Source organism: Chelonia mydas, chromosome 5 (genome assembly GCF_015237465.2).
Source record: "Chelonia mydas isolate rCheMyd1 chromosome 5, rCheMyd1.pri.v2, whole genome shotgun sequence".
Taxonomy (NCBI): domain Eukaryota; kingdom Metazoa; phylum Chordata; order Testudines; family Cheloniidae; genus Chelonia; species Chelonia mydas.
This window is the reverse complement of record NC_051245.2, coordinates 122140004-122165909: the sequence shown is the minus strand read 5'-3', so window position 1 is coordinate 122165909 and position 25906 is coordinate 122140004. Positions and strand designations below refer to the sequence as shown.

At 50.5% G+C, this 25906-nt stretch overlaps 1 protein-coding gene across 7 annotated transcripts in view; it reads right to left on the bottom strand.

The window, feature by feature from the left end:
- Positions 1-2130: 2130 nt before the first annotated feature.
- The window catches only part of FRMPD1 (FERM and PDZ domain containing 1), a 67167-nt gene continuing 43391 nt past the window's right edge, over positions 2131-25906 (bottom strand). For 5 of the 7 annotated variants that reach the window (XM_043547380.1, XM_043547381.1, XM_043547384.1 and 2 more), the window contains 11 exons: positions 23468-23575; positions 21168-21263; positions 20064-20189; positions 17889-18008; positions 16977-17113; positions 15877-16003; positions 15187-15282; positions 11456-11638; positions 8978-9125; positions 6629-7438; positions 2131-4714 (listed from right to left, as the gene is read on the bottom strand). In XM_043547380.1, coding sequence (XP_043403315.1) covers positions 2262-4714; positions 6629-7438; positions 8978-9125; positions 11456-11638; positions 15187-15282; positions 15877-16003; positions 16977-17113; positions 17889-18008; positions 20064-20189; positions 21168-21263; positions 23468-23575 — 4404 coding nt within the window. In that variant the 3' untranslated portion in view covers positions 2131-2261. The remainder of the gene's footprint in view (positions 4715-6628; positions 7439-8977; positions 9126-11455; positions 11639-15186; positions 15283-15876; positions 16004-16976; positions 17114-17888; positions 18009-20063; positions 20190-21167; positions 21264-23467; positions 23576-25906) is intronic. The other 2 variants (XM_043547382.1, XM_043547385.1) reach the window with 1 other exon arrangement.

Here is a 25906-nt window from a genome sequence, read left to right as displayed (position 1 = left end):
TTAAATGGGGGAAAAAACCCCACCCAAACTAGATTTCGAAGGCTTGAGTCTCATGGCGGTGGGGGGCTGTGCGTGCTGCAGCTGGTGGTGTGATTTGCAGCTGGTGGCTATGTACCAGCACGAGCTGTGCTCTACCTAGCTCACTGAAATGGAAAGTGAGGATGCTCCAGCATGAGCGTCTGTGCAGGCCCCGTGTGTGCGTGTACCTGGGCAGGGGGGTGGGCAGGCAGGCATGCTTGTGAAACCCACCCTGTGGCATCCTCTCTCTGCTAGTTTTCTAAAGTGCAGGCATGGCTACATGAGCGGCAAATGGCACCCACAGCTGCTCTGCAGCCACACCCTAGGACTCCTTTGTGCGGCCAGAGTTGTGGATGGGGCCTTAACGTACCTGAGAGTTGGGCCCAACGTATTGAGACACCTAGCTAACAAACAGTACAGACCTGCTGCAGGTGCTGTGGCTGGGCTGCAATGTTTACGCCTGGGGAATTCTGCGCAGGCGCTGCATTTATGGGCCAAGAAGAATTTTCTTTTTCCCTGCAGAAAATAACTTCTGCGGGAAAGTTGCTGAAGTTATGCCTTTTGCCCACCAGGGGCCACTGTGGCACTAGAACAGGACAGCTGCTCCAGCCCCAGCTGCTGCTAGGGCAGAGAAGGCAGCACCCTGCCTGTGGGGCCAGGTCCGGAGACAGGGGATATGGAGGGACAGACAGTGTGGGACGTATGGGTCTGCTGGGGGGTGTCACAGACAGGTTCATAAGGGATACCGAGGGAGGACAGACTGGGGCAGGGGCTGAATGGGAATGGAGTTGCAGGCCCTGTGGGGACACAGGGGAGAGAGTGCAGGGACACATGGGGGAAGCGGGGGGGTGGGGTGGCTGAGTGGGTGCATAGGGACACATGGGAATGAGGGAGGGGGGTAGGGACACATGGGGGTAAGGGGTTGCTGAGTGAGGGCACAGGGACACATGGGGGAAGGGGTTAGCTGAGTGGGGGCACAGAGACATGGGAATGGGGGGGCAGGGAGACATGGAGGTGTTTGAGAGAGGGTGGAAGGACACATGGGAATGGGGGGTGCATGGCCATATGGGGACAGACAGATGTGCCTGATTGAATGGGAGCAGCTAGGGATCAGCCAGGGTCTGCATGGGGGAGGCTCCCTAACAATCCCCACCCCTCTAAAAAAAATATGTTCCATACATCCCCCACCCACATCCAACAACCCTCCAAGTTCCCACTGAGGCTCCTTCCCGGCAATTACTTCCCTCAGCTCCTCTGTTACCCCTAACACCCCCAAGCCTTTGCACTGTTTCTGGAAGCGGGGGGAGGGGGGGGGAGGAATACAGGTCTGTATTGCAGTTTAAATGAATTTCTTACTCAGAGTTCTGTATGTATATGCCTAGTAAGGCACCTATTTGTCAAAAAACATTTCCTGAATCTTTTTTATTGTCCGTATTGTTACGGACATTCTCCCTGACAAGTATTTTGAAATAAATTACCAAAATAATTGAAACTGTGTGTGTGTGTGTGTGTGTGGGTGTTAGTTATTTTGACAAATAAAATATGCAGAATTTTGCAGATTTTTAAAATACTGTGTGCAGAATTTTTAAATTTTTTGGTGCAGAGTTCCCCCAGGACACGCTCCTGGCCCCCTGCACCTTTGGGGTGGTTTGTAGGTAGATTATTAATCCAGGGGGAGGCTTTGCTTTTTGAAGTGGTCTCGTGGCTTAGCTTCCAGCCCTGCTGGAGGTGTCACTGCTGTGTGGAATCTGGAAGGTGGGGTTGCTGTTAGAAGCTTTTGCTGGAATGTTTAAGTGCCTGAGTCATCTAACGGAGGGCAGCCTTTCAAGCAGAGGCCACGGCCGTGTTAAGTGTTGTCTAACCCTACGCTGAGCTGGTCCATATGACGCAGTGCCTAATGCCCTGTAGTCACACTCCCATTCCACCCCTGCCTAGCCCCAGGAGGCATGGCTACAGGGAGAAGGGGAGGGGATTTTCTGGAAAATGTCCTGCCTTCTACTTAGTAAGTTGCTGCCTTCAGGGGGTTCAAGGCAGCCGCTGCGTTACATAACTGCTGAACGGGGGCTAGTCTAGCTTCGTTATGATCATGCCTTGAGGTGTGCGGCCAGACTGCTGAATGACTCACGTCGCTTTTCTGTGGGAGATATTTTATTGGGTTAATGGGTTATACAGTAAACGTTTGTTGGGTACTTTCCTGTCAGTGGTACACGAGTATGAGAGTCTGTCTAGCAGAGCGGCCGTCTTCACACTGCCGACGCTGCCCTGAACTGCTGGGTTAGACAGAACACTGCTGCCGTGAGGGCCGTGCCCTGGCGTGCGAGCAGCGTCGCACTTAAATCGTGACCGCCCTTCCCCTCGGTCTGGAGAGCAGCGTGGACAAACTCATGGTAGGTGCAAACCACGTCCTTCAGATTGACTGTGAGCTCCTTGTGACGTCTCCCACACAGCCCACAGGCTGTGAACTGGAAACACAGCGCCGTCAGTCGCATGAGGTCCCGGAAGGTCTCCTGCAATGCACCTGGCAGCTCTTCAGAAGGCCTGTCTGGTTGTAGGACCTTCTGGCAGCTGGCCATCAGCTTGCGGGACTCGGCGCAGAGCACGTGCTTGTGTTCAGAGTAATGTTCTGCGCACGTGTCTCGAGGGTGTTTCATTCGGTTTCCCAAGAACTGCCTCACAAGGGCCTGGAGCTCTGCCACATTTGCCAGGAACTGAGAGAAGTCAGCCGGTGACTTCCCTGCTCTCTCTTGCAACTGACCCAGCGCTTCTGGGGGAGATTCTGGCCATGGGCCGTTTTCACTCCCACTAGGCTCAGCGGCCACACAGTTACTCTCGTCCGTGGTCCTGGGAGGGGGCTGGCCTAGGAACGACAAGCTCCCAGCAGCCGGTGGGGTTGTTAAAGGCCTGGAGGAAGTGCTATGTGCAGAATCAACACACTCATAATCTAGGTCATTGTCTAGCCCGCGGAAGCAGCTGGCATAAGACAAGTGACAGCTGCACTTGTCCATGCCAGCTTTGAGGAAGAGGGTCCCCTTAACACTGGTCAAACCCAAAGGACGCATTGTGTTACAGCTCGTAGACACTGGGGCATCTTTTTCGTGGGTCACACAAAGCAGCGACTGATCTGCACCGGAGTTTCCCTCTCTGGGGGCTGAGGCGCCCCCAGTATCTTTGGGGGAAGGAGAACGTAGCCCCGGTGATGTGATTATATGGCAGCCCTTTCTTTGCTCCGTGGTCTCCTCTATGAGGAGAGGAGTCAGAGTGGGCTGGGGCTGTTCGTGGCGACCATCCGCATTTAGTGCATCTTCTCTGGGTTCTCTCTCCTCTGGGCACTGGCCACTAAGTAGCTGCGGAGGAGGGTGCGATTTTGGAGAAGCGGAGGAAAAACGCGTTTCCTTCCCGAGGGCACCTGAGTTGGAATGCCCTGCTGTCCAGGGACTTGGGCCAACAGCTTGGGCAGTCTCTGCTGGGGGGGCGTCCTCCACGCCCCCCTGCTGGCAGGGCATTGCTTGGTCTGTCCTGGTTCCAAACGAAAGCCAGGAGAGGCGAGTGATTATTCCCGATGCTCTGTTAAAGCCTGAAAGCAGCTCCGTGGCATTAGAGAAACCCAAATGGTTTTTATCTTCCACTCTTCTTAAGGGTTCTCCATTCAGGTTCTTGCTGGTTCTCTCTCCAGATACCACTTCAGCATCTTGCTTCACTGCCCAGCTAGTGGGATCAGCTGTTCCCCTTGCAAAGGGAGATGATGGCACAAGCTGTTCACGTGCTTCTCCTTTATCAGCAGTAGACGGAGAATCCAGGTCTGAAGCTGCAGCCTGGGGCAACAGCTGGCCTCTGTAGCACCCCAATGGAGAAGGCCTGGGCTCAGCACAAGCAGGGATCCCTCCTTTGCCCTGATGTGCAGCCGTATTGAGTTCACAGCGGCCTTCCAGAGCCTCCGCGGCACTCTGTGGCATTGGCTGCTCTTGTCCATGCACCGTGCAGGTTATACATCCATCCTCGGTTTCAGAAAACGGGCGACCACAGCCACCGGGGCTGTTCCAGGCGCCTCCTGCTTGTTCTGGGTCTCTGATGTCTCCCAAATGGGAAGATATTTCAGAAGGACTTACACAGCCACTGTCACGCGTGCATGCAGAATCAAGAGGCCCCAGGCTGTTCTCCGCACAGCTGGGCAATGGGGTTAGGTCCGAATTTTCTTTCCCTTCCTGGTCACCCTGGAGCTGACTGGCTGAAATGGAAGGGATGACTGAGGCGGTTACTGAGTTGGTTTCTGTGGCGTCAGGCTCCGTTTCCATGAAGCTAGATGAAGGGTTTTTACTCTTGGCTTCGCTCTGAGGCTCTAGCTGGGCAAAGGTCCTGGCTTCCAGCAGCGCGGGTTCCCCGGTAGTGTTGTCCAAGGAGGATGTCATGTGAGTGAGAGAGATGGAGGGCAGCTGGGGCTCCTGTTCATAGCAGCATGCAGGATCAGTGCTCTCCAGGGAGGGGGATGGAGCCACCGGGAAGGTAACCTGCGACGTGTAATCCGTCTGTAGGAAAGATCTCCTCTTTCTCAGGCTCTTCGCATGCTTCAGCTCCTTCTCCTTTCTGTGCTTCTCCCTGGTAGCTTGTCTCGACATGCAGCTTTCCCCAAGGTTGTAGCACCTCGACTTCTTCAGGAAGCAGGAATCGCCCTTCCCCTCATGGGACAGTGCCTTAGAGCCTGCCAGGAAAGAAGAGAATACAAGGGTAAGGAGATGGTAGTGTTCCACACACGTGTGCATAACTGGCTACACACAGAGAGCCATGGGTTGTTCACGGGATCTCCTGCACTGATGATAACCATGCATCGGGAACGTCTGCCATCTTGGCTGAGACACCAGGGATTGAACTGGGGAACCTTGAGCACTAAAAGCATGAGCTGCTCTAGCTTGAGCTAAAGCTCTGTAAACGGGGGGCTGTGACAAACCTGTGTCCTACGTGGCGCAGCACAGAGGGTGCAGCTTATAGGACGGTTTAGGTTAAGAACCGAGCAGAAGTTAGGTTTGGGGCCTCAGCATACAAGAGTACAGGAGACAGAGAGTGTTATGGGAAAGAAAGAAAGAATTAGCAAGGACGCGACCCAGGTTTAAGTTACACTAACTGCTGACCAGGGGCTAGTCTAGCTTCGTTACAAGCTGCTGATCGTGGTAACTGGTTTTTGCAGGGTTTTTAAGCGAGTGTTTTTGAGAATGGGTTGTTAAAATGTGCTCTATATTGATAGCGTGGGAGGGACAGCTGTTAACTTAAATAGTGTGTAATGTAAAGAGCCCATAAGGCGGCGGTAGAACAAGAATCCTGGGAAAGGGCAGTTTCATGTTAATTATAAAAGGAGTTGATTTTCTAAATGAGCATGAAGAGGGAGGGTCAGGTTCCAGGATTGTAAGGCTGTAGCTCACTCTGTGGTCCAGGGACTTACACCATTTCATCTCTGAGCGTGAGTATAATCGCAGCGCCGTGTAAGTGCTCATTGCATGCCTGTTTGCGTAACGAATCATTTTTCTTTTGAAAACTTTTCTTCTTCTTGGCTTACTCTAGGCCTTCATTGGCGGGGCTGATGGATGGATAGCGTGCCCCTAGCTATGCATTTCTGTATTGTCCAGACTTGGGCTGGTGGGTTGTAAAATGGAATGGTAATTTGTGATCTGTCCGAGGGGAAGAGAGAGGAAGCTGCAGTGTGTTCTCCTGGGGCTTTGGGGCTCAGTTTAAGTGATAAGACTTTTTCAACTTTTAGTCTAGGGATTTCTTTAGGTTTTAAGAATGGCTAAGAATCACCGCTCGGTGTCAGGGGTCAGGCAAGCCTGGCAGGAATGGGTCCCTATCTCCTTCCTAGCAGCCTCCCACCATTACACAGCGTCCCCTCCCTCCCATTCTCTGGACTGAACCATTTAGTCCCTACACAGCTTTCCCGCTTCCTTTTCCTATGGCCTGCTCCTGTATCTACAACCCCCAGGATTCCTGCCAGCCCATGCCACCCCCGAGCACAGCGGTCAGCCTCTGGGCCAGCTGCACCCCCCACGGCATTTGTGAGGACCACACACACTTTGCAAAGTGCATCATGTACACAGCGAACACGACAAACTCACATGGGTACTACTGAGGCTTAAAAACCTTTAAATAACATGCATGTTCCATATATGTCCCCACTCTAGTGTGCTTGTGATAGCGGGTGGGGTTTCGAGAATGCCGAACGGTCTTAGGGGCACAGATCCCATGACTTTCACTGGGACTGGTGCTCTCAACTCACCTGGGTGCTACCGAAAAATCCCACCCAACCCTATAGCTACGATATCGATGTGCTCTCTGCACAGCATTTCTGCCTGCGAGGGATTCATTCTTGGAGAAGGGACGTTTAAAGTTTGTGTACAAAGCTTGTTTGCGAGTCGAAAGAGCTCCAGGAAAACCTTGGGAAATTGAACAAGGGGGACATGTTCTCGGCATTGTGGATCTGACACAGGTTCATTATTCATCACTCGTCCAGCCGTACCACCAGAGCACCCCAGGAATGATCAGGTCCTGCCGTACTAAGTGTGCTGGGTAAGAGAGCGTCCCTACCCTACTGAGCTGATTTGCTACATAACCTCTTCTCTGAGCACACCTGTCAAGACGTCTGTTGGGGTCAGCCTGTCTGCAGCATCGTAGAATTCATCCTCGGAGCTGGTGTCCCCGTAGCCCGGAGGCGGGTGCAGGATGAGGTCATTCTCCTCCGCTGTTGGATTGACCTTGTAGAGTCCCTCCTGCTGGCCCGACTCGGCCGGCAGGTCCTTCACAGAGCCGTTCCCTGGGCTATGATTGAGGACGCTTCTCTCTCCATTGCTGGCTGGGGATATGCTGGAGCAGAGACTGTAATACTCCATCACGTTCTCCTCCGACAGCTTGGTCTTGAGAGCCGAAGCATCCGCCTCATTCTCCCCTCTTTGCTTGAGGCTTGTCTGCTCAGCCCCAGGGTGGCTTCCTTGGGAGAACTGCAAGAAACAAAGGAAATCTTCAGACTCTGCCCCACCGCTCCCCTCCTTGCTGGCCAGAGCGAAGACGCTCTTGTCTTGGCAGCTGAGTTCCTGAATAGTGGGTGTGAAAAACTGGAGGAACTCTGGCCTGCTGGAGGAGCAGGCCTCCAAGTCATCCTCCTCCAGAGCGTCCATTGAGTCACTCGAGCCACTGGTCTTGCAGTCTCTGCTCTCGGTATTGGCCAAGTCAGAGGCTTCGGACGCACTGTCCGTCCCGTCGCTCCTCCCTCCAGGGTTTCTGCTCTCTGGCTCCAGCTCAGGCAGCTCCTCGTGCCCTGCCTCCTCCTCACGCAGAGGTTGGACGTTGCCGGGGTTCAGCCAGGGGGGGTCCAAAAAGCGCTCCACAGAGGAATCCAGTTCCCAAGAGTCTTCGGAGTCGCTGCAGGCTCTCGACTCGTACCCTGCAATGTAAAGACACCGGGTGAGCACAGGCCAATGCAAACAGCTGGGTACAGCAGCCCAGCAAGCCCAGAACAAGCAGCAATTCAGTCCCCTTGCACTCTTAGAGAAAGACCCACTCCTGTGACTGCTGCTCGGATTCTGAACAAACGAGCACGGCGCACAGTCTGTCCCACAGGGCCACGACCGGCAAGCTAGGGCCAGGTCCCACCCTGCGGCTGAAAGCAGAGGCCAGTGCTGGAGCTGGTCACTAATACAGTCTAATGCCTAGATTCCCAGGCCGAAGGGCCCACGGGGCCCACCTAGTCTGACCTGCCCGGTAACACAGAGCTTTCCGACAGGAATTCCGGCCTTGATTTACAAGTTGTGGTGGATTCCCCATTGCGGACCACTCTCGGCGAGTTGGTCCAGCGGTTAATTACTCTCACTGTTAAAACGTTACACTCTATTTCCAGTCTGAATTTGTCTGGCTTCAACTTCCTGCCTTTGGGTCGTGTTAGACCTTTCTCTGCTAGATCGAAGAGCCATTCTGAAATATTAGTTCTCCAGGTAGGTACTATTGACTGATCAAGTCACCCTAACTTAACCTCTTTGTTAAGCTAAATAAATTGAGCTCCTTGAGTCTATCACTATAAGGCAGGTCTTCTAATCCTTTAATCATTCTGGAAAAATTGGAAAGCGTCCAGCGGAGGGCAACAAAAATGATTAGGGGGCTGGGGAACATGACTTATGAGGAGAGGCTGAGGGAACTGGGGTTATTTAGTCTGCAGAAGAGAAGAACGAAGGGGGATTTGATAGCAGCCTTCAACTACCTGAAGGGGGACTCCAAAGAGGACGGATCTAGGCTGTTCTCAGTGGTGGCAGATGACAGAACAAGGAGCAATGGTCTCAAGTTGCAGTGGGGGAGGTTTAGGTTGGATATTAGGAAAAACCTTTTCACTAGGAGGGTGGTGAAACACTGGAATGGGCTATCTAGGGAGGTGGTGGAATCTCCTTCCTTAGAGGTTTTTAAGGCCCGGCTTGACAAAGCTCTGGCTGGGATGATTTAGTTGGGGTTGGTCCTTCTTTGAGCAGGGGGTTGGACTAGATGACCTTCTGAGGTCCCTTCCAACCTTATCTTCTATGATTCTATGATTCTCGTGGTTATTCTTTGAACCCTCTCCTGTGTGTGGCTTATTATTATTGTTGTTGTTATTATTATAAAAGTTACTATTATTTCTTTGTATTGCAGTAGTGCCTCGGGTAAGAGCCCCCCTAGAGCCCCCGTCATGGACCAGGTCCCACTATGCCAGGTGCTGTACAGACACCGAACAAAGGGACAGCCCCTGCCCCAAGTAGCTTCCAGTGTAAGCGGAAGGAGAACAGTCTTTCCAATAGCTTCAAGGAGTTGTGAGCCATGAGCTGGGGCTCAAGAGGGCACTAACTTCCTAGCAGAAAACTCTGCACCTGACATGCGTCTGCGGTGACAGACGCTCCTAAGTGATTAGTCAAGGTGCTTTGTCACTCGCCACCCTTTGTTGAAAAAGGCGACTAGTTCTTACCTTCTTCCGTGGAGATGCGGTGGGCCTGCTGCTTAGTCTCACCCCAGATGAATATGGAGACGCCAGAGTCTACACACAGCCTGTAGTAACCGGCAACGAGGCAGGCAAGATCTTTGGCACTGTTTGATTCTAGCATCAGCGTCAGCAACTGTAACGAAAAAAAATGCTTTACACTATTCACACTTGGCCCCCGAAGTGACCGGAAGAGATGTGCACTTAATAAAAGGACATTCCCGATCTCCCATCCTGTCCCAGGTATGGAGAGGAGTATTACAGAGTGCGCCACAAGGAGTAAAGGGAAACAGATTTTTCTTTGATGCCCAGTGTACTACTGATGAAGGACAGCCAAATATTTTTTAAAGGAATCTCATTTTCCTTGACCACGTTGCATCTGTTCTAATGGTTCTCCTGTCTTTGCATTAACATAACAGAAGAATGGTCCTACTGGGTCAGACCAAGGCTCCATCTAGCCCAGTGTCCTGTCTTCCGACAGTGGCCAATGCCAGGTGCCCCAGAGGGAATGAACAGAACAGGGAACCATCAAGTGATCTTTCCCGTCACCCATTCCCAGCTTCTGGCAAACAGAGGCTAGGGACGCCATTCCTGCCTATGCTGGCTAATAGCCATTGATGGAACTAGCCTCCATGAATTTATCTAGTTCTTTTTTGAACCCTGTTATGGTCTTGGCCTTCACAACATCCTCTGGCAAGGAGTTCCACAGATTGATTGTGCATTGTGTGAAAAATACTTCCTTTTGTTTGTTTTAAACGTGCTGCCTATTAATTTCATTTGGTGACCCATAGTTCTCGTGTTATGAAAAGGAGTAAATGACACTTCCTTATCTACTTTCTCTACATCAGTCATGATTTTATAGACCTCAATCATATCTCCCCTTAGCCGTCTCTTTTCCAAGCTGAAAAGTCTCAGTCTTATTAATCTTTCCTCATACGGAAGCCATTCCGTCCCCCTAATAATTTTTGTTGCCCTTTTCTGAACCTTTTCCAATTCTAATATATCTTTTTTGAGACAGGGCGACCACATCTGCATGCAGTATTCAAGGTGCAGGCGTACTACGGATTTATATAGAGGCAACATGATATTTTCTCCCCTCTTATCTATCCCTTTCTTAATGATTCCCAGCATTCTGTTCGCTTTTTTGACCGCCACGGCACATTGAGTGGATGTTTTCAGAGAACTATCCACAATGACTCCAAGATCTCTTCCTTGAGTGGTAACAGCTAATTTAGACTATTTTATCCAATGCAAAATATTTTCCTTTAAAAGAATTGTCAAGTGATAGAAACTCTGATAAATACAGTCTGCTAGTGTGTCGAATGGTTAGGCACTAGGGAGACATGCTGCCTTTTGAGCACAGTGTTAATGCACAGTGTTAGGATATAGATATTCAGGCCTGTCTGTAAAGGCCTGTACTTTAAGAATTTAGGTGTATTCTTATCACTTGGCTAGTTATAGAGGTATAAAAGAAAGAATCAAAATCACTGTCTGCTAGTGTAAGGTCCTTCTCTTACTGTGACAGTCTGAGGCCCTGTTCTTAGGCTAAGGCCTTTGGCTAAGCGACAGAGGCAGCCATAAGCTGGGAAGCGACCGGTCACATCCTCACATTCCAAAGTAGTCACACTGAAAGAAGGTGCTATTGGGCTGTTAGGAATACAATCCTGTCCTGATAGTGCCTATCACCTCCAGAGAAAGGGAAGTGCCTAGAAGATGTAAAAGGAAATTGAGGTTGATAGTTTTCTGTCTGGTAAGAACTCACTTATTAATAGACACAGCTGGGAAACTCTCATGTCTTTATAGATGTAGTTGTGAAATCCTCATTTCTGTATTGTTTTGTCATTATAGTTCCCACTTTGCTATTGTTTATTGGCATGGTCTCTGTCTGGTTCTGTGGTTGTTTCTGTCTGCTGTATAATTAATTTTGCTGGGTGTAAACTAATTAAGGTGGTGGGATATAATTGGTTAGCTAATCATGTTACAATATGTTAGGATTGGTTAGGTAAATTTCAGTAGAATGATTGGTTAAGGTATAGCTAAGAATATTACTATATAAATTAGGGGCAAACAGGAAGTAAGTTGGGATTCGAAAATAAGGAAAAAGGAACTTGTATTTAAGCTTGCTGGAAGTTCACCCCAATAAACATCGAATTGTTTGCACCTTTGGACTTCGGGTATTGTTGCTCTCTGTTCATGTGAGAAGGACCAGGGAAGTGGGAGAGTAAAGGAATAAGCTCTCTAACATGTTGGTGCCGTATACACATTGGTCATGATAGCCAGCGATATACTACAAAGTAACTAGGAAAATAAAAAGGTCCCACCACTGCATTTATTAAAATAACAGAAACAGCAAAACAAACACATCGCTGTCTTTACTAGCATTAGGAATTCAATTATATGGTTAGATCACTGAGAAGATCGAGGAACAACTCTCCCAACACATGCACCATCTGAAGCTGCAATTACCTTCACATCCTGAAGGTAGATCTTTACCATGCTCACTTTCTCAGACTCTTCGGTAAGCTCTAGCCTGCTGATGTTAGCAAACTCCGCCAGGGGTGTTATGATGTTGAGCTTGTTATTGATAATCTGGCTGATCCCATACTTCGCTCCGACCAGCAAGGCGACATACGATTCCCTGTCCTGTAGCTACCGGAAAAAGGTGGGTTAGAATCCAGCCTTCGTAGAAATCTAAACAGGAACCTTGTGACAAAGCGGGACGCAGAATCCAGAGTTGTCCATTACGGCTTGGCATGTTTCAATTAGGGGAAGCAGCCACCTTCTACTGGCCCCCAAATGTGAATAGTGGGTAGCTCCAGTTTGGGGGCTTCAGCGACAGCAGTGCAGAGATTAAAATGAGATGGAGACGGCCTGCCTCACCGGGTACATCTACACGGTCACTGGGAGGGTGCTTCCCTGCACGGCTGGACAGAGGCGAGCTAGCGTGCTAGAAAGGGCAGCGTGGCTGTGGTGGCTCAGGCTAGCTGCCCAGGCACGTACCCACAGGATCAGGCAGCATTGTATTTGGGCAGCTGGGCACGCTGCTATTTCTAGCACGCTGGCTGCCGACCCGTGCCGGGAGGCTCCTCCCAGCTGCCAGGCCGGTTCTCAGGTTCAAAGGAGTAAGTGTTTGCACGCTCCTGGCAGTTGCTTTGCAAACAACAAGCCACCTTCCAGGAGGCCGAAGGCTCGTTCGACTCCTGGAAAATCTGGGATTTTAAGAGTTTAAACCAGTAAGATGTGGCGGGTGGGTCAGTATTTTGCAGAGATTTAGAATTTCTAGAACGGACGAAGACTCTCCAAGCTGCTGTTCCACCGGCTAACTCTGGACACCTTTGTACATAGTTTGGCCTTCCTGACAATAATTCGGGACCCCCCAAATATCGTTTTGGGGGCGGGAGGGGGAATGTCCGCTTTTCTGCCCCTCCCTCTGCCAGTGCCAGGCCTGCCCACCTGCGGTTGAGAGAGACACGGACCTGGTGGGGGATGGCCAGGGCTCGGGGTTGCCAGGGCCTCCATTGAGCTGAAGGAGAGTTGTTGGTCTCCCAGGAAGGGACACCAGCCTGTCACATGGAGCTCCAGCCCCTCTGCCCACTCTTTGGCAGGTGTGGGGCTCTTTCATTATATTGATTGGGTTGGTGGGATTTTAGGGGTTGTTGCGAGATCATGTGTTTAACGCCCTTGCTTCCTTGGCCTGCTCCTGTCCCCATCTTTTAATTTACCCCTGTCCCTCGTGGGTCTAAAATGCTGGTCATCTTTCTGCAGGTCCTTCATTTACCGTATCTGTGAATTGCACTAGCCTAGCTGTCGGATGGGCTGCTCCGGATGGGCACTCAGCGCTGTGAACCCAGGGCTCACCGGCCCCAGGGTGGCGCACCAAGAAGAGAGGATTAATGGGATCTCCCTCCCATGGGCATCTGGGTGCCCCCAGATGGGGCTGCATTTACATCCTTTTAAGTGACCTCCCCAGATTCTAAATGATCCATTTGTAAGACATTCCACTGCTCGAGAGCCAGGACGTAGCCCCCTTCCACCCAGCGTGGCTGCCCCGTCAATCTCATGGCAGATGCACACGCTGGGGTGATCAGTGCCCAGGCACATCGCCACACCCGCCGCTCTCCCTCGGCTGGCATCGTGGGGGGAAGGGGGGGAAGGGGAACAGGAGTTCTGTGCTCTGAAACGTTTTAGCCCCACTACTGCCCAAGAAAATATATCTATATATTATGAAATATTGACCTTTCCCCTCAGAAAACAGACACTGTTCTGGAAAAAATTAATCAAAAACCCAATTTTCCCCTGACAGCGTAGAGATGGAAAATTTTCAACTAGTACTACTCAGTGTGAATAAGGCTAAGGCAATAGTAATCCACTGGTGAGCAGAGCTGTCCCTTGGGTACGGCAAATCAGGGCAGCCGCCCCAGGCCCTGCACTTTGGGGGTCCCTGCAAGAGGTAGGCGGGGAGGTGAGGCGGGTGGGCGAGCCGGCTGAGGAGGCGAACAGGGAGGCAAGCAGCAGTCGGGGCGAGGAGGAGCAGATTAGAAACTTGGCACCTATGTCCTGGGCCACCAAAACCCCTAGGCATGGCCCTGCTGGTGAGTGTGCATTCCAGGCCCCCATCTCTGCCTGGTCCTCAGAGGACATGAACGTCTCAGCTGCCAGCTCTAGAACCTGACTCTCTAGCATAAACTGTGGCAGTTCCTGCTGTTAGCTGCGGAGGTCCTTGGTTCAATCCCATGTGTCAGCCAAGATTGTGTCATGCCTTATGTCAGGAGACCTTCTTTCAAAGGGAAAACATCATAGAATCATAGAAGATTAGGGTTGGAAGAGATCTTAGGAGGTCATCTAGTCCAACCCCCTGCTCAAAGCAGGACCAACCCCAACTAAATCATCCCAGCCAGGGCTTTGTCAAGTTGGGCCTTAAAAACCTCTAATGATGGAGATTCTACCACCTCCCTAGATAACCCATTCCAGTGCTTCACTACCCTCCTAATGAAAGAGTTTTTCCTAATATCCAACCTAGATCTCTCCCAATGCAACTTGAGACTATTGCTTCTCGTTCTGTCATCTGCCACCACTGAGAACAGCTGAGCTCCATCCTCTTTGGAACCCTCTTTCAGGCAGTTGAAGGCTGCTATCAAATCCCCCCTCACTCTTCTCTTCTGCAGACTAAATAACCCCAGTTCCCACAGCCTCTCCTCATAAGTCATGTTCCCCAGCCCCCTAATCATTTTTGTTGCCCTCCGCTGGACTCTCTCCAATTTTTCCACATCTTTTCTGTAGCGGGGGCCCCCAAAACTGGATGCAATACTCCAGGTGTGGCCTCACCAGTGCTGAATAGAGGGAAATAATCACTTCTCTCAATCTGCTGGCAACGCTCCTACTAATGCAGCCCAATATGCCGTTAGCCTTCTTGGCAACAAGGGCACATTGCTGACTTAACCTCCCCTGAAAATGGATGACTCCTGGCCCAAATCAACGTCAGGGTATTTTTTAATGGCATTTAAAATATTCTCAGATCTTTGAAGACCAATCACATCTGAAGATCCACAGGACCAACACTGAATGCCGCACCTGCGCTTCTTAACACCATATAAATAAAAGGATCCTCAAAAACTGGTTTTAGGGTCTTGACTTCAAAGGAGCTATGCTGGTTTGCACTGGCTAAGGATTTAGAATGTGACTGCTGGAAAGGGCCAAGAGAAATGTGCCCGTTTAGTTGACGCAGCAATGCCAACACACCCGATGATGAGCGTCCCGTAGGCAGCATGGCAGAGGGGAGGGCAGGGGAGGGATGTGAAGGAAGACACGGGAAAGCTTTACGGATTTTTCCAGGGAGCTGATCGGAGGCAGAACTGGGAGAAAGCGTGAAGGTGGTTGTGGGCATCTACGACTAATGGGTGATGAAGCTGGTGTTGCTGGCAGAACAAATCTGGGGGAAGATGCCCCAGCAGCAGGTTAACAGGTTGTTTTTGATTCTCAGCTGTTAAAAAAAAAAAAAAAAAAAAAAGAGAGACATCCTGCTTCACAGAAAGTGCGCTTTAATCAAGGCGAGGCGTGGTCAGTTTCAGCGTAGTGCTAAAAATGACCCCCATTGCACGCGTTTGTTTCCCACAGCATGGTAACACAACACACACAAAAAGGATGGCCAGAGAAAACACAAAGATTTGCTAAAATCACAGACAAACAAATGCACATACCATTAGGGTGGCATTAAAGATTTTCCCGCTGTACATTTTCAGGTCTCCAAGTATCTGCAGGTAGCTCAGACGCACCTGTGTGGCCGAGAGGACGTGCTTGGATTTTAAAGAAAAGAAATATTGCTGAGAAAGTTACAAACCAACCACTGGGAAAAGTTGGGCGTGTAGGTAAAGGGGTTTCTAAATTTTTCATTTGGATGAAAGCACCGTGTACAATTCACAGGACTGGATGGATCACACGCACACACACACGCCTCTACCTAGATGACTGCCCTCCTCCTATACACAGCAGGCAAGAAGTAAGTTCCAGGGCCCACTGAGGCAAAGGTGGCAGCCCAGGGGGTCACTGGGAATAGTCTGCTTAGGAGGAGACCCAACTTTGTGACTTCTGGCTCCCATCTCTGACTGCCCTCTGGACAAGGGCTTGTCTATACCTGCAGAAGCAGCGCACAAGCAATGCTAATGCTGGGAGAAATAGCTGTACCAAAGGAGAGGGGACAGAGAGATGCAACGCAGCCCCCATGAAAACAAAATAAAATGCAGTAGCAAGGCTGTGAGGACCCCAGCTGGAGAAGGCTGGTGTAGAACATGGTGCTAAAACCATCTCGGCTCAGTCCCACTGAGGCTGGGCTCAGTGGCCGAGCCGGCTGGCTTTCATTGAGCGATCTCACACACATGCATAGGTTCTACCTTTTGTCTTGGGTCCAGTAAGATTTGGTTCCTCTTCATGTGAAAGCTGATGGCTTTCTTGATGTCTTTGCCTTTCATGTTTCGGAGTAAAGTTGGAGATATAAAGTTTTCTATTCCCCAGTCCTTCCTGCCATGAAGACAGAGCAGATGGGTATAGCTCCAAGAGAAATTACGGGTTTGTTGCACAAATTCCTGGGTGAGTTTTCTCTGGCCTGTGTCATACAGGAGGTCAGACTAGGTGATTATAATGGTCCCTTCTGGCCTCAACCTATGGACTGAGGATTCCGTTCGTAAAGTGCGCTTGGCTTTGCTTAAAAGAGGATAATATTTTGGTGACTTTTGGGTTAATGGTTCCCGCCAGTCTAAGATTACAGGCCAGTTGTTCCCATGGAGAATTTTTCCAATGTAATAAGTATTACTTGCTAATTAAGCCCATCATGGAGCTTTCTGTTGACGTGTCTGTCTATTCCTTTATTCGTTGGGGCATGGCGTATCTGACTATAAAGACTCATTCAGTGGCAGAGGTGAACACATAGCCCAGCTGGGGCTGCAGGTATTAGGCTACAAACGTCCGAACAACCCATGCAATAAGGTGCCACACAGCGTGTCTGCCTAGGAAGGGGAGATGCGCGCTATAGATTTGCTGGGGGCCATTCCTGGGCAGTTGTGGATACGGCCTTCGGCCACTGCACTCAGAACTCCCAACAAACACGCCCGCAACAGGCAGCCTTGATTTAAATAAAATCCTGCCCGGTGCAACAATAACTACCTAACACATTACAGGTGCTGCTGTAGAGACAGAGCTCAGCCCAGCCACCGGCTGACATTTCGAGCCAGGACGCCATGCGGGCGGTTTAGAAGGGAGATAGGAGAGGGCTGGTTTTGTGCAGCCATCTCAACCTGCTGCTCCTCTCTCTCTAAAAGGATTCGCGTAACTAATATATAGACTCAGCATTAATGGAAAAGGACAGAGCACGATCCAATCTACTACCACCGCCCTGACCGAGCCATCTTCCATTTCTCTGGTGCCTATCACAGCCACAGCAGAAAAGTTATATGGGACTTGGGTCAGCTAGAACGGCAGAGGACTTTCCACTTACTCTATATATTTGAAAGACACTTTCTGCGGCTGGGCGCAAGCATAGATCCGCTCTTGTATATGCAGCGCGGCCAGGCGCAGGGCCACGCTGCACTTCATTTCGACAGCAAATCGCTCCTGGAGCACATCGCTGCAGCTCTGGAAGGGACACAGCCAGGTTAACACACGCAGGCAGCACGGCAGAGAGGAAGAAGCCCAAATGACCCGCTATTTGTTATAGTACCTTCAGCAGCACGGGCCACGTGCCAAAGGAATGACTTTGCTTGGGCACCCCCTTTTGCCTGGCTCAACCATTTTTGATCCATATGTGAAAGGCGCCACAGATGCCGACTTCCCCGCTTTCCCCTGGGTGCTCAATGCCCCCTCTGCCCCGTCCCCACTCCACCCCTTCCCACCCCTGCCCCAAAGTCCCCGCCCCAACTCCACCCCCTCCCTGCCCCCTATTCCAACTCCTTCCCCAAATCCCCGCCCCGGCCCCGCCTCCTCCCCTGAACGTGCCAGGTTCCCGCTCCTCCTGCTCCCTCCCAGCACGCTGCCAAACAGCTGTTTGGCAGCGGCTGGGGGGGGGGAAGCACTGGGAGGTAGGCGGAGGAGCGGGGACATGGCGCGCTCGGGTTGGGGGGAAAAGAGGAGCTTGGATGCCAGTGGGTGCAGAGCACCCACTAAATTTTTCCCCGTGGGTGCTCCAGCCCTGGAGCACCCATGGAGTCGGCACCTATGAAGGGCATAAGTAATTAACAAGTCAAGGCTCAGATTAGGAATCACTAAGCCACTCAGAGCCAGATAATGTCCACTCAGCTTTTGGCCCCAGTTTAACAACACTGATTTAAATATCACACTTTAATCCTAAATGGGAGGCAAGGCCTTAGGACAGAAAGAGTTATCAATACAGCATGGGATGTTCTGTTTTCACCTGCAAATAAAGGTATTCAAAGGTAACTGGATCTTCTTGTAGGAGGTCCAACGGATCCTTTGGGATAAAGCAGATTCTGAAGAGACACCGGTAATCATGGGAATCTTTCCTTTGGACCACCTGGAATGAACAAAATAAAATAGTGTTAAACAATAGAAGCTCTGCGAATTCCAGCAGGTGCAATGAATTTGCACAGGGCAGCCCTTCACACCCTGCAGAACAAAAATCATGCGGCGTCTGGTTTGGGGGCAAGTGGGCCACTTTCTCTAGTGACAAGGAGGCATGAGTGACTCTTTGAGAGGGAAGCAATGTGAGAATTAAAGTCAGATGAAGTGGACGCTACTTCCTTTGCAGAACTTCATTAAAGACTCCACAGCCTCCCAGAAAAGCCAGGAAGATGATTGATTTGTACTGGGCTGTGCCCAGAGGCCCTGTTGGGCCAGGTGCTGCACAGAGATAGGCTCTGCCCCAGCGAGGTTATAGTTTAATTGGGATCCAGGTACAACAGGGGTACAACAACTAGACCAAATCCAGTCACACTATTTTAGCTGGAATGACAACAACAAGTTGGGGCAAAGGACCTGCACCCCGGTCTCAATGTCATAAATATAAATCTTTTGTGAATACGTAATGCTACAAACCCTACACCAGAGACTGATCACATGGCCCTACTAGGACAAGAGAGGAAAGCATTTAAAAAAAAAAAAAAGACAGAAGATTGAAGTGCTGTTTGTCCTACCGAAATGTCAGTTAAACCTTCTGAAAGTCGCTGGATTATACTAGCATATTTTATTTTGGATAAATCCAGAACTGGCTCATCGACTGGATGGAAAGAGAAGTTCCCAAAGAGACGTATGCCTGGTATTTAGTAATGGGATCTTAACGAGTGAGCCTCAACATCTTGCGCCTGTCTCACTGACTGGTGAGATGTCAGGGAGTGAGGAAGGGCTGCTCAGAGTCTTAGCTCAAAGTTAGGAACATAAAAGTACCCAGGAAATAAAGACAAGAATGAGAAATGTTAGGGGTGGGATTTGCAAATAGCGCTCAAGGTTGGGCTAACTCTGCCGAGGCAAAACTCTCATGGACTTCAAAGGGGAGGCCAGCCAGGCCGCCCCTCGCTGACTGCTTTGGAAAACCCCAGCCTTGATTTCTTTTTATGTAGTCCCAGATCAGAGGTGCCCTTTTCTGGAGGACCATTTAAGGAGCAGGAATTGGCCACAGCTGGAGAGGAGACACTGGACAGGGCAGGCCAGTGCTCAGAGGTGGTCAAGGGAATCCTCTTTCTAGGTGCCCAGCTGGTGGGTCTTGCTCACATGCCCAGGGTCAAGATGATCACTGGGCCTGGGGTCGAGGAGGAATTTTCCCCCAGGTCAGATTAGCAGGGACCTTGGGGGCTTTTCACCTCCCTCTGCAGCAAGCACCATGGGCCACTTGCTGGGATCATCTGGGCATGCCACACACAATGCATTCCCTGCCTTTGCTGGTGCTTGGCCTCTCCTCTTCTCTGCCTGGGGCACGTGATGGTTTAGTCGCCTGGAGCCTGAAATGCTTTAGTCTAATGGAAGCTTTTGGGCTCAATTTAGGGGGGATCTTGGTGACACTTAACAGCCTGTGATATGCAGGGGTTCAGATTAGATGGCCTCATTGCTATGAAATGAGGACAGCAGGAAGAAGCGTCAGCAAAACAAGCTAGCCACGAGCGCTGCCCGTTGCCGTCTGCAGGAAGGGAGCGAGGCGCTACGAACGTTTACGCTCTCGGTTCCGTCACAGAGCAGGAAGGCCAGGCTGCAGTGCCGTCACTAGTCAGTGCACGTGGGACAGGCAGAGCTAGGACGGCGGCGTCTCTGGGGAGGCACAGCCGCTCTGAATCCCCCCTTTGACGCGGGAGCTCGTGATCGGGTCTCGCACTCAGCTACTGAGCTCCCCCTTCCCACCAAGTCCCCATCCTGCCACCCAACACTCCCTCCTCCATCCCCGTGTAGTCTACGCTGCACTGCACATTCCCGTTTACTCTGCACTTTACTCCCTCCTCCATCCCCCTTTATTCTGGGTGTCCGTGGAGATGCGTCCAGGGAAACGCCAGCAGCTGGGCAAGGGCTCTTTTCTAAGCGGGTTGCATGACAAACGCTGCCTTGCTCCGACAGGCATGGCAGGAGCTCTGCAGGCAGCACTGACCTGCTCAATGAGCTCGTCCTCATGCAGCAGGTAGAGCTTAGAAATGTTGTATTGTTCTTCCAAGGCCAGGGCGAAGTGCTCAATGCTCTGGATGGAGAGCTTCTCTTTCAAGGTGAGGATTATGTCCTGCCAATGAAAGACACAAGGGACAATCTGATTTCAAGCATTTTAAACACAATGGCCGGGCATCACTAGGATGCTTAATGGGATTGGATGATAACAAAGAGGCTCTAGGTTCCAGCATGCTAACGACAGTTCTGCAAGGTTATCATGGACTTTTCAGCTGGAAGGGCTGCATTTGATATCAGAGAGACACTCTTCCCAGGAGCTCCCTCACTCTTCCCGCACACTCCCTCCCCCCTCCTGGGCACAGTGGTGACGGTTTTCCCACAACCCATTATAGAGAAGATGGGGCAACAGGCTCATTTTACTACCACTGTTTGGATACTTCCTTTGACAGGTTCTTCGGGATCCTGGCATCTTCGCCAGCTCTTCAAGTCTAAGTTCTCGTGGTACCCGATCCAGGCCATTAACCCTGTCTCTTCTCTCGCTCCAAGATTCCTCATTAGTTCCTTCTGGACTTCTCGTTTCCTGACCCCTCTATACCTCCCAGACTCCTTCGCCTCTGCCCTTCCAGTCAGGCCGAGCTCAGCAACCCGCCTTCGGCTGAGGGGAGCGAGCAATACCCCTGCCGCTCAGTGGAGGACGGGATGAACAGCAGTTGCTCTCCCCTGCTTATTGCTCCATTGCCCCGCTGAAGGCGAAGTCCCAGGGCATTCCCAGGCCTGCAGATCTTCCATACCCGCTGCAGCACTAGACTTTATCATAAGCAATTTTAAAAGGTAACGGCTTCATTTGCCAACGGCGAAGCCCCTGCAGCTCCATGTCAATCTGGGTGTTGAGCCGCTCCAAAAAAATAGTGGGCTGTAAAAGCCCAGAGCCTATTGCCGCTCTCCACTCCCTGCCCCCCAAATCCGGTGAGCTTTGTATTTACCCATCTGGGGTCCACATTCGCTAGATCGTCTTGGACAATCAATTCCTGGTATTTTGTGAAGTAGCAGAGATTAAATGGTGGAATAAAGGTAACCACACAAGCCACAATACCTTCACTGTCGTGGTGGTGTCAAATTTGAAAGCCTTCGTCTGTCCATTTTCCAAGTATACCTTGAGAACATTCGGCACGCACAGAAGAGCATTCCCCTGCACAACAAAACAAGCTGGGAGCTCAAGTGTCACAGCACAGCAAGGCAAGGGTTTTTGGTATTCTGGGACTAACTCAAGGGCTCATCTTTGGTAATGCAACACATACAGATTTAAATGCAAAACTTTCTCCGCCTTTAAATAAAGCCCCATTCACGACATGTTAGCATTATGTTCTGCTATGAGACAGAGGACAAAGAAGAGGCATCAAGCGACAAATTCACCCCTGATAAAAATCCCACTCAACTCAGCAGGTCCCATCAAAAATGAATTTGGTCCAGTTCCTATTGGGGGACCCAAGAATGATTATTTATTACAGAGAAAGTTAACACATTTATGCTGCTATAATCGAGCCAAGTTCTGTTGGTCTCACATTAGTAGCCTCAAGAGACCAGACCCTCTGCTGGGTAAATCGGACCCATTGGGTTACATTTCTCCACTGATTTCAGTGAAACGATGCCAGTTTATACCAGATGAGGATCTAACCCAATGTGTCCGGTGAGGCTACTGGCATAAATAAGATGTTGCTGTTGTTTTGTAACATCAGCTCAAAAGTCATCTTGGAATCTCTATACAGAGCTTAGGGACAAATTAAAAACCACACATTGTTGCTGATGCTACATTCAACATATGTAATGATTATGTTCCAGTCGACAATTATCGTAAGCTGTCTTTCTGCTAGTTCAGCCAAGTTGACAATTTTGCTCTCTTTCTTGGCAGGATCTTGTAGACTATTTAAAAATTAATTCTAAAAACGTAGGCCCAGCTCCTCAGTTGGCGTAAACACTGCTCCATTGACTACAACGGCACGACACCGACTTACGGCAAATTAGGATTTGGTCTACAGCTTCCAAGTATATCTAAAACATCTAATGATGTTCAGCCTGGCATGACCTGTCCCCCACACAGAGCTCTGCTCTGAGGATATAACCCAGATCTACCCTGGAAAATGAAGGCTTGAAAGCTTTTGGTCTCATCAATAATTCCTGCTCTAGAACTGGAGTTTCAGATTTCAGCGGCATGAGGGAGCGTTTGGGCTATTTCCAAATGAGGTTTAGCTCAGTTAGCAACGTTCCATTAAGAGGACAACGGTACTGTTCCTGAAGCAGAAGGCTATGCAGTTGTTGGAATTACACTAACCATTATGGATGCTATGCTCTTTCAGCCCAGTTTCTATCTGAAAGGGGTGGCAGCTTTTGGAAACATGACATGATTTCCCTTTAACAGCCAGGAACGGCTCCCCAAGTGTTCCAGCTTGGTATCCTTTTCTGCCACATTTCCCTGGCCTGAGCTGCAGACAGACGGAGATACAGACATGCTGCACACTCTGTATGTATCAAGTTGCCTGAAATTGTACCGTTACTGTACGTTGTTGTACGACTGAGCTACCCAAGTGCATTTCATATTGCAAGCCAGGATAGGACGACTGGATACTTCTGTAAACGAGAGATCAGGAAGGCAGACGTCGGAGTCCTGCAGACATCTTAGGACTGGTCCACACTGGGAACTTACTTCAGCATAGCTACACGTGCCTCGAGGGGTGTGAAAAATCCACCCCCCCGAGAGATGTAGCTATACTGCCCTAACCCCAGTGTAGACAGCGCTAGGTGGATGGAAGAATTCTTCCACTGACCGACCTACCGCCTCTGGGAGATGTGGGTCCCGTAGGCCGATGGGAGACCCTCTCCTAGAGGCGGAGGTAGCATCGACACAGAAGCCCTAGGCTGCTGTAGCCGTCTAAACGTAGACATGCCCTGAGGCAAGTTACAGCAGAGAAACAAAGCACAATTCAGTTACATCAGGTCACGTAACACACCTTTAAGGAAACATATGATGCCAAATTCAATAGACAATACAACGCATTAAACTCGATTGCCATGGGAACCGGAAGAGGTACCGAGGTTACCGCCTCAGCATGGAAGAACTACAGGACTAAGCACCCGTTTCCAGTGCATTCAAGGTAGCAACATATAGCCACGTGAATCCTGGGCCTTTCCTTGGCCACTCGCTGTGTAGACAAACGACCAAACACAACAAAGGGAGTGCCAGGTCGAACGAGCTCACTCTATTCTGTAATTCAGCAGCATCTGCGCCATCCTAACTGCGCTTAATGGTATTGCCCATTTAGCTCAACATAGTTCAAGCCGGTCAGCGCTGCCACTGAGCAGGCTCTTGTGAACGATTTCATACAGCACCGCACCGACCTGAGTGTGTCCGTTCACCAGCACCTCCTCGGCAAACCGCACTTTGACGGGGTTGGTTTTCAGCCGCGCCCTTTTCTCGGCCGTAAGAAATGACGATTTAGGGCCACCCTGAAAAACAACAGCACTGCATTTGTAATGTGACCTGCCGCTGCTGAACGGGAGAACAAGACACATGTGCGGGAGGTCTCCATGACCTGAAATGGTGGTTCGCAGTCCTTTGGGGAACCCGGGCCAGACTAACCAGCGGAAAGACCCAGGGGTGCCAGCCACTGCCCGCCGACTCCCATGTCACTAGGCATGCTGCACCCTGCAATTGACTTTGGGCTGCCCCCTAATCCAGGCTCACCCTGTGGGGCATCCAGGGTCTCCCACTGAGGCTCATCCTTAAAGCACTGGGTGCCTGGAAGGGGGGTTTTATAAGGCTGGTGTTACTGGCACACTTAGAGGTGACTGGCCACCACTGATCTAGAAAGGTTTTGTCAAAGGTGTCACATGACCACAAAGGTGTCCTGTTACTCGACAACAGCCAATCAGCAGACTGTAGATTTACATGGGTGTTTACATATTTGCATACATTTAGGAACACGCCCACAGCAGTGCCTACGTTTCCATGTTCAAGATATTCTGTAGCCAAGCCCTAGGGCGAGGCGATTGTTTATGCTTATGGAAAGCCTAGAGAGCTTGTTAGGTGCCACATATGATCTCTGATAAACAATTAACTTGCAGGCTGAATCACCAGTACTGACCTTATTTGTTTTCACATGGTAACAATTCCTAAGAAGACTGGCGGTGGGGGGGGGGGGCGGGGGGGCTGTTAGCATCCCCCTAACCGATCTGATCTGGCATAGCACTCTCTCAGGGTGCTGCTGTGTTCCTGTGAGACTCCCTCTACATGGAAGCGCTTTACAGAATGATCTTGTTTATTGGAGAAAAGCTATTCACAGTTAGGGGAGAAAAGTCTCTTCTCCAAGCGAACACAGTACAGGTCCCATTGGGACAGAGAACTATAGCGCCCTGCCAGGGAACGAGAACAGACACACTGCAGGGCGCATCTGTGGAGGCCCATCACTGAGCCATCACTTCTAGCATGCCTAGAGCAGGCGAAAGACGAGGCCCCAGCAGAGCTGTTATGTAGCTGGTGATCAGGGGCAGTACCTCTCCGCTCAATAGGCGGCAGGCCTTTTAGGGGCAAGTGCCTGCCCCAACTAGCCAAGGCTGATCTTGGGTATTTGCAGGAGACCTTAAAGTGACCTGCAAAGGAAAAAACAAAAACAGGTTTGTGCCCGAGTTGCGTCTTTATGATGCGTGAAGGCCTGCGCGACATTTCCCGTCCCTTTCTCCGCACCTCTCTCATTCAAAAGGCATTTTTTCCTCTTCGCTTGGTTTCACAAGTTAAGCGCTAAGGTCTTGTCTGCCTCACTTTTCTTGCAAGATGCCACGGCCAGTCAAAGCCCTGGAAGGATTTTAACACCCCACACAGGGGAAGCCAGATTAACGGAGAGGGGAGTGACTGTGTACTCAGCCTGCTTAAAGCTGTGTTAATGCCTGTGTAATTCAACCACCTGAGAAACACTTGGGAGAAAAAAAAGTCTGTTAAAAGACTCCATCCCCGTCACATCTTCAGGAGAGGCCTGAGAAACCTCCCATTCTGAGTCCGAGCGCTCTCGTGACTCTTCCAGGAAATCCGGGGAAAAGGAGACCTGACATTCTTTATACTCCTAAGATTTTTTTTTTAAAAACGTAACCCCCGCCTCCCCCAATGCTTCAGGCCGTCTTCATACATCACAGGAAGCCATAGAAGGCACAATCCCAATTTTGTCCTTGCTTTGCAGCTCTGCTTTAGCACACCTGTCAATCCGTTCGGATAAACACATCCTGGGAGGCATTCCGGCCTTTCCAGATTTCCTCATCATAAACGAATCAGCAAAAAGCGCTAAGGTTTTAACAGAACACTTCAGGTCTCTTCCTAAGGCCTGGGTACATACACAGCTTCAACCTTAATGGAAGGAGGACACAGTGAGTGAGAGCAAACTTCCTGATTCGGGGGGGGGGGGGGGGAGTGAGTCACAGAACCACCCAGTAGGAGGGGAAAACAAGATAGGAGGTTTAGCAGCTGAAAGCAGCGAGATCTGAGATTGGCCAGACAACCAACGGCAACATACACTTCTGGAATTCACCTTTCTAAGGAGACGTCTCCTTAGGCGGCGATGGACGATCACACAGAGCCCAGACAGCAAGGACGAACCCTTAAATTGAACCAATAGGTTCAAAAAAGCAGCTTGACCACCGCAAGAGCTTTGAAGTAGCATTCGGTGACCCGGCCACAGGGTCCCCCTACGGAGCTCCCTAATTGCACAGCTGAGCGCTCGCTGTAGAGGACAGCAGGACCTCCCCTGGCTACCAGGGACTGGGATGTAGCAAGAAGAAGTGATCAAGTCC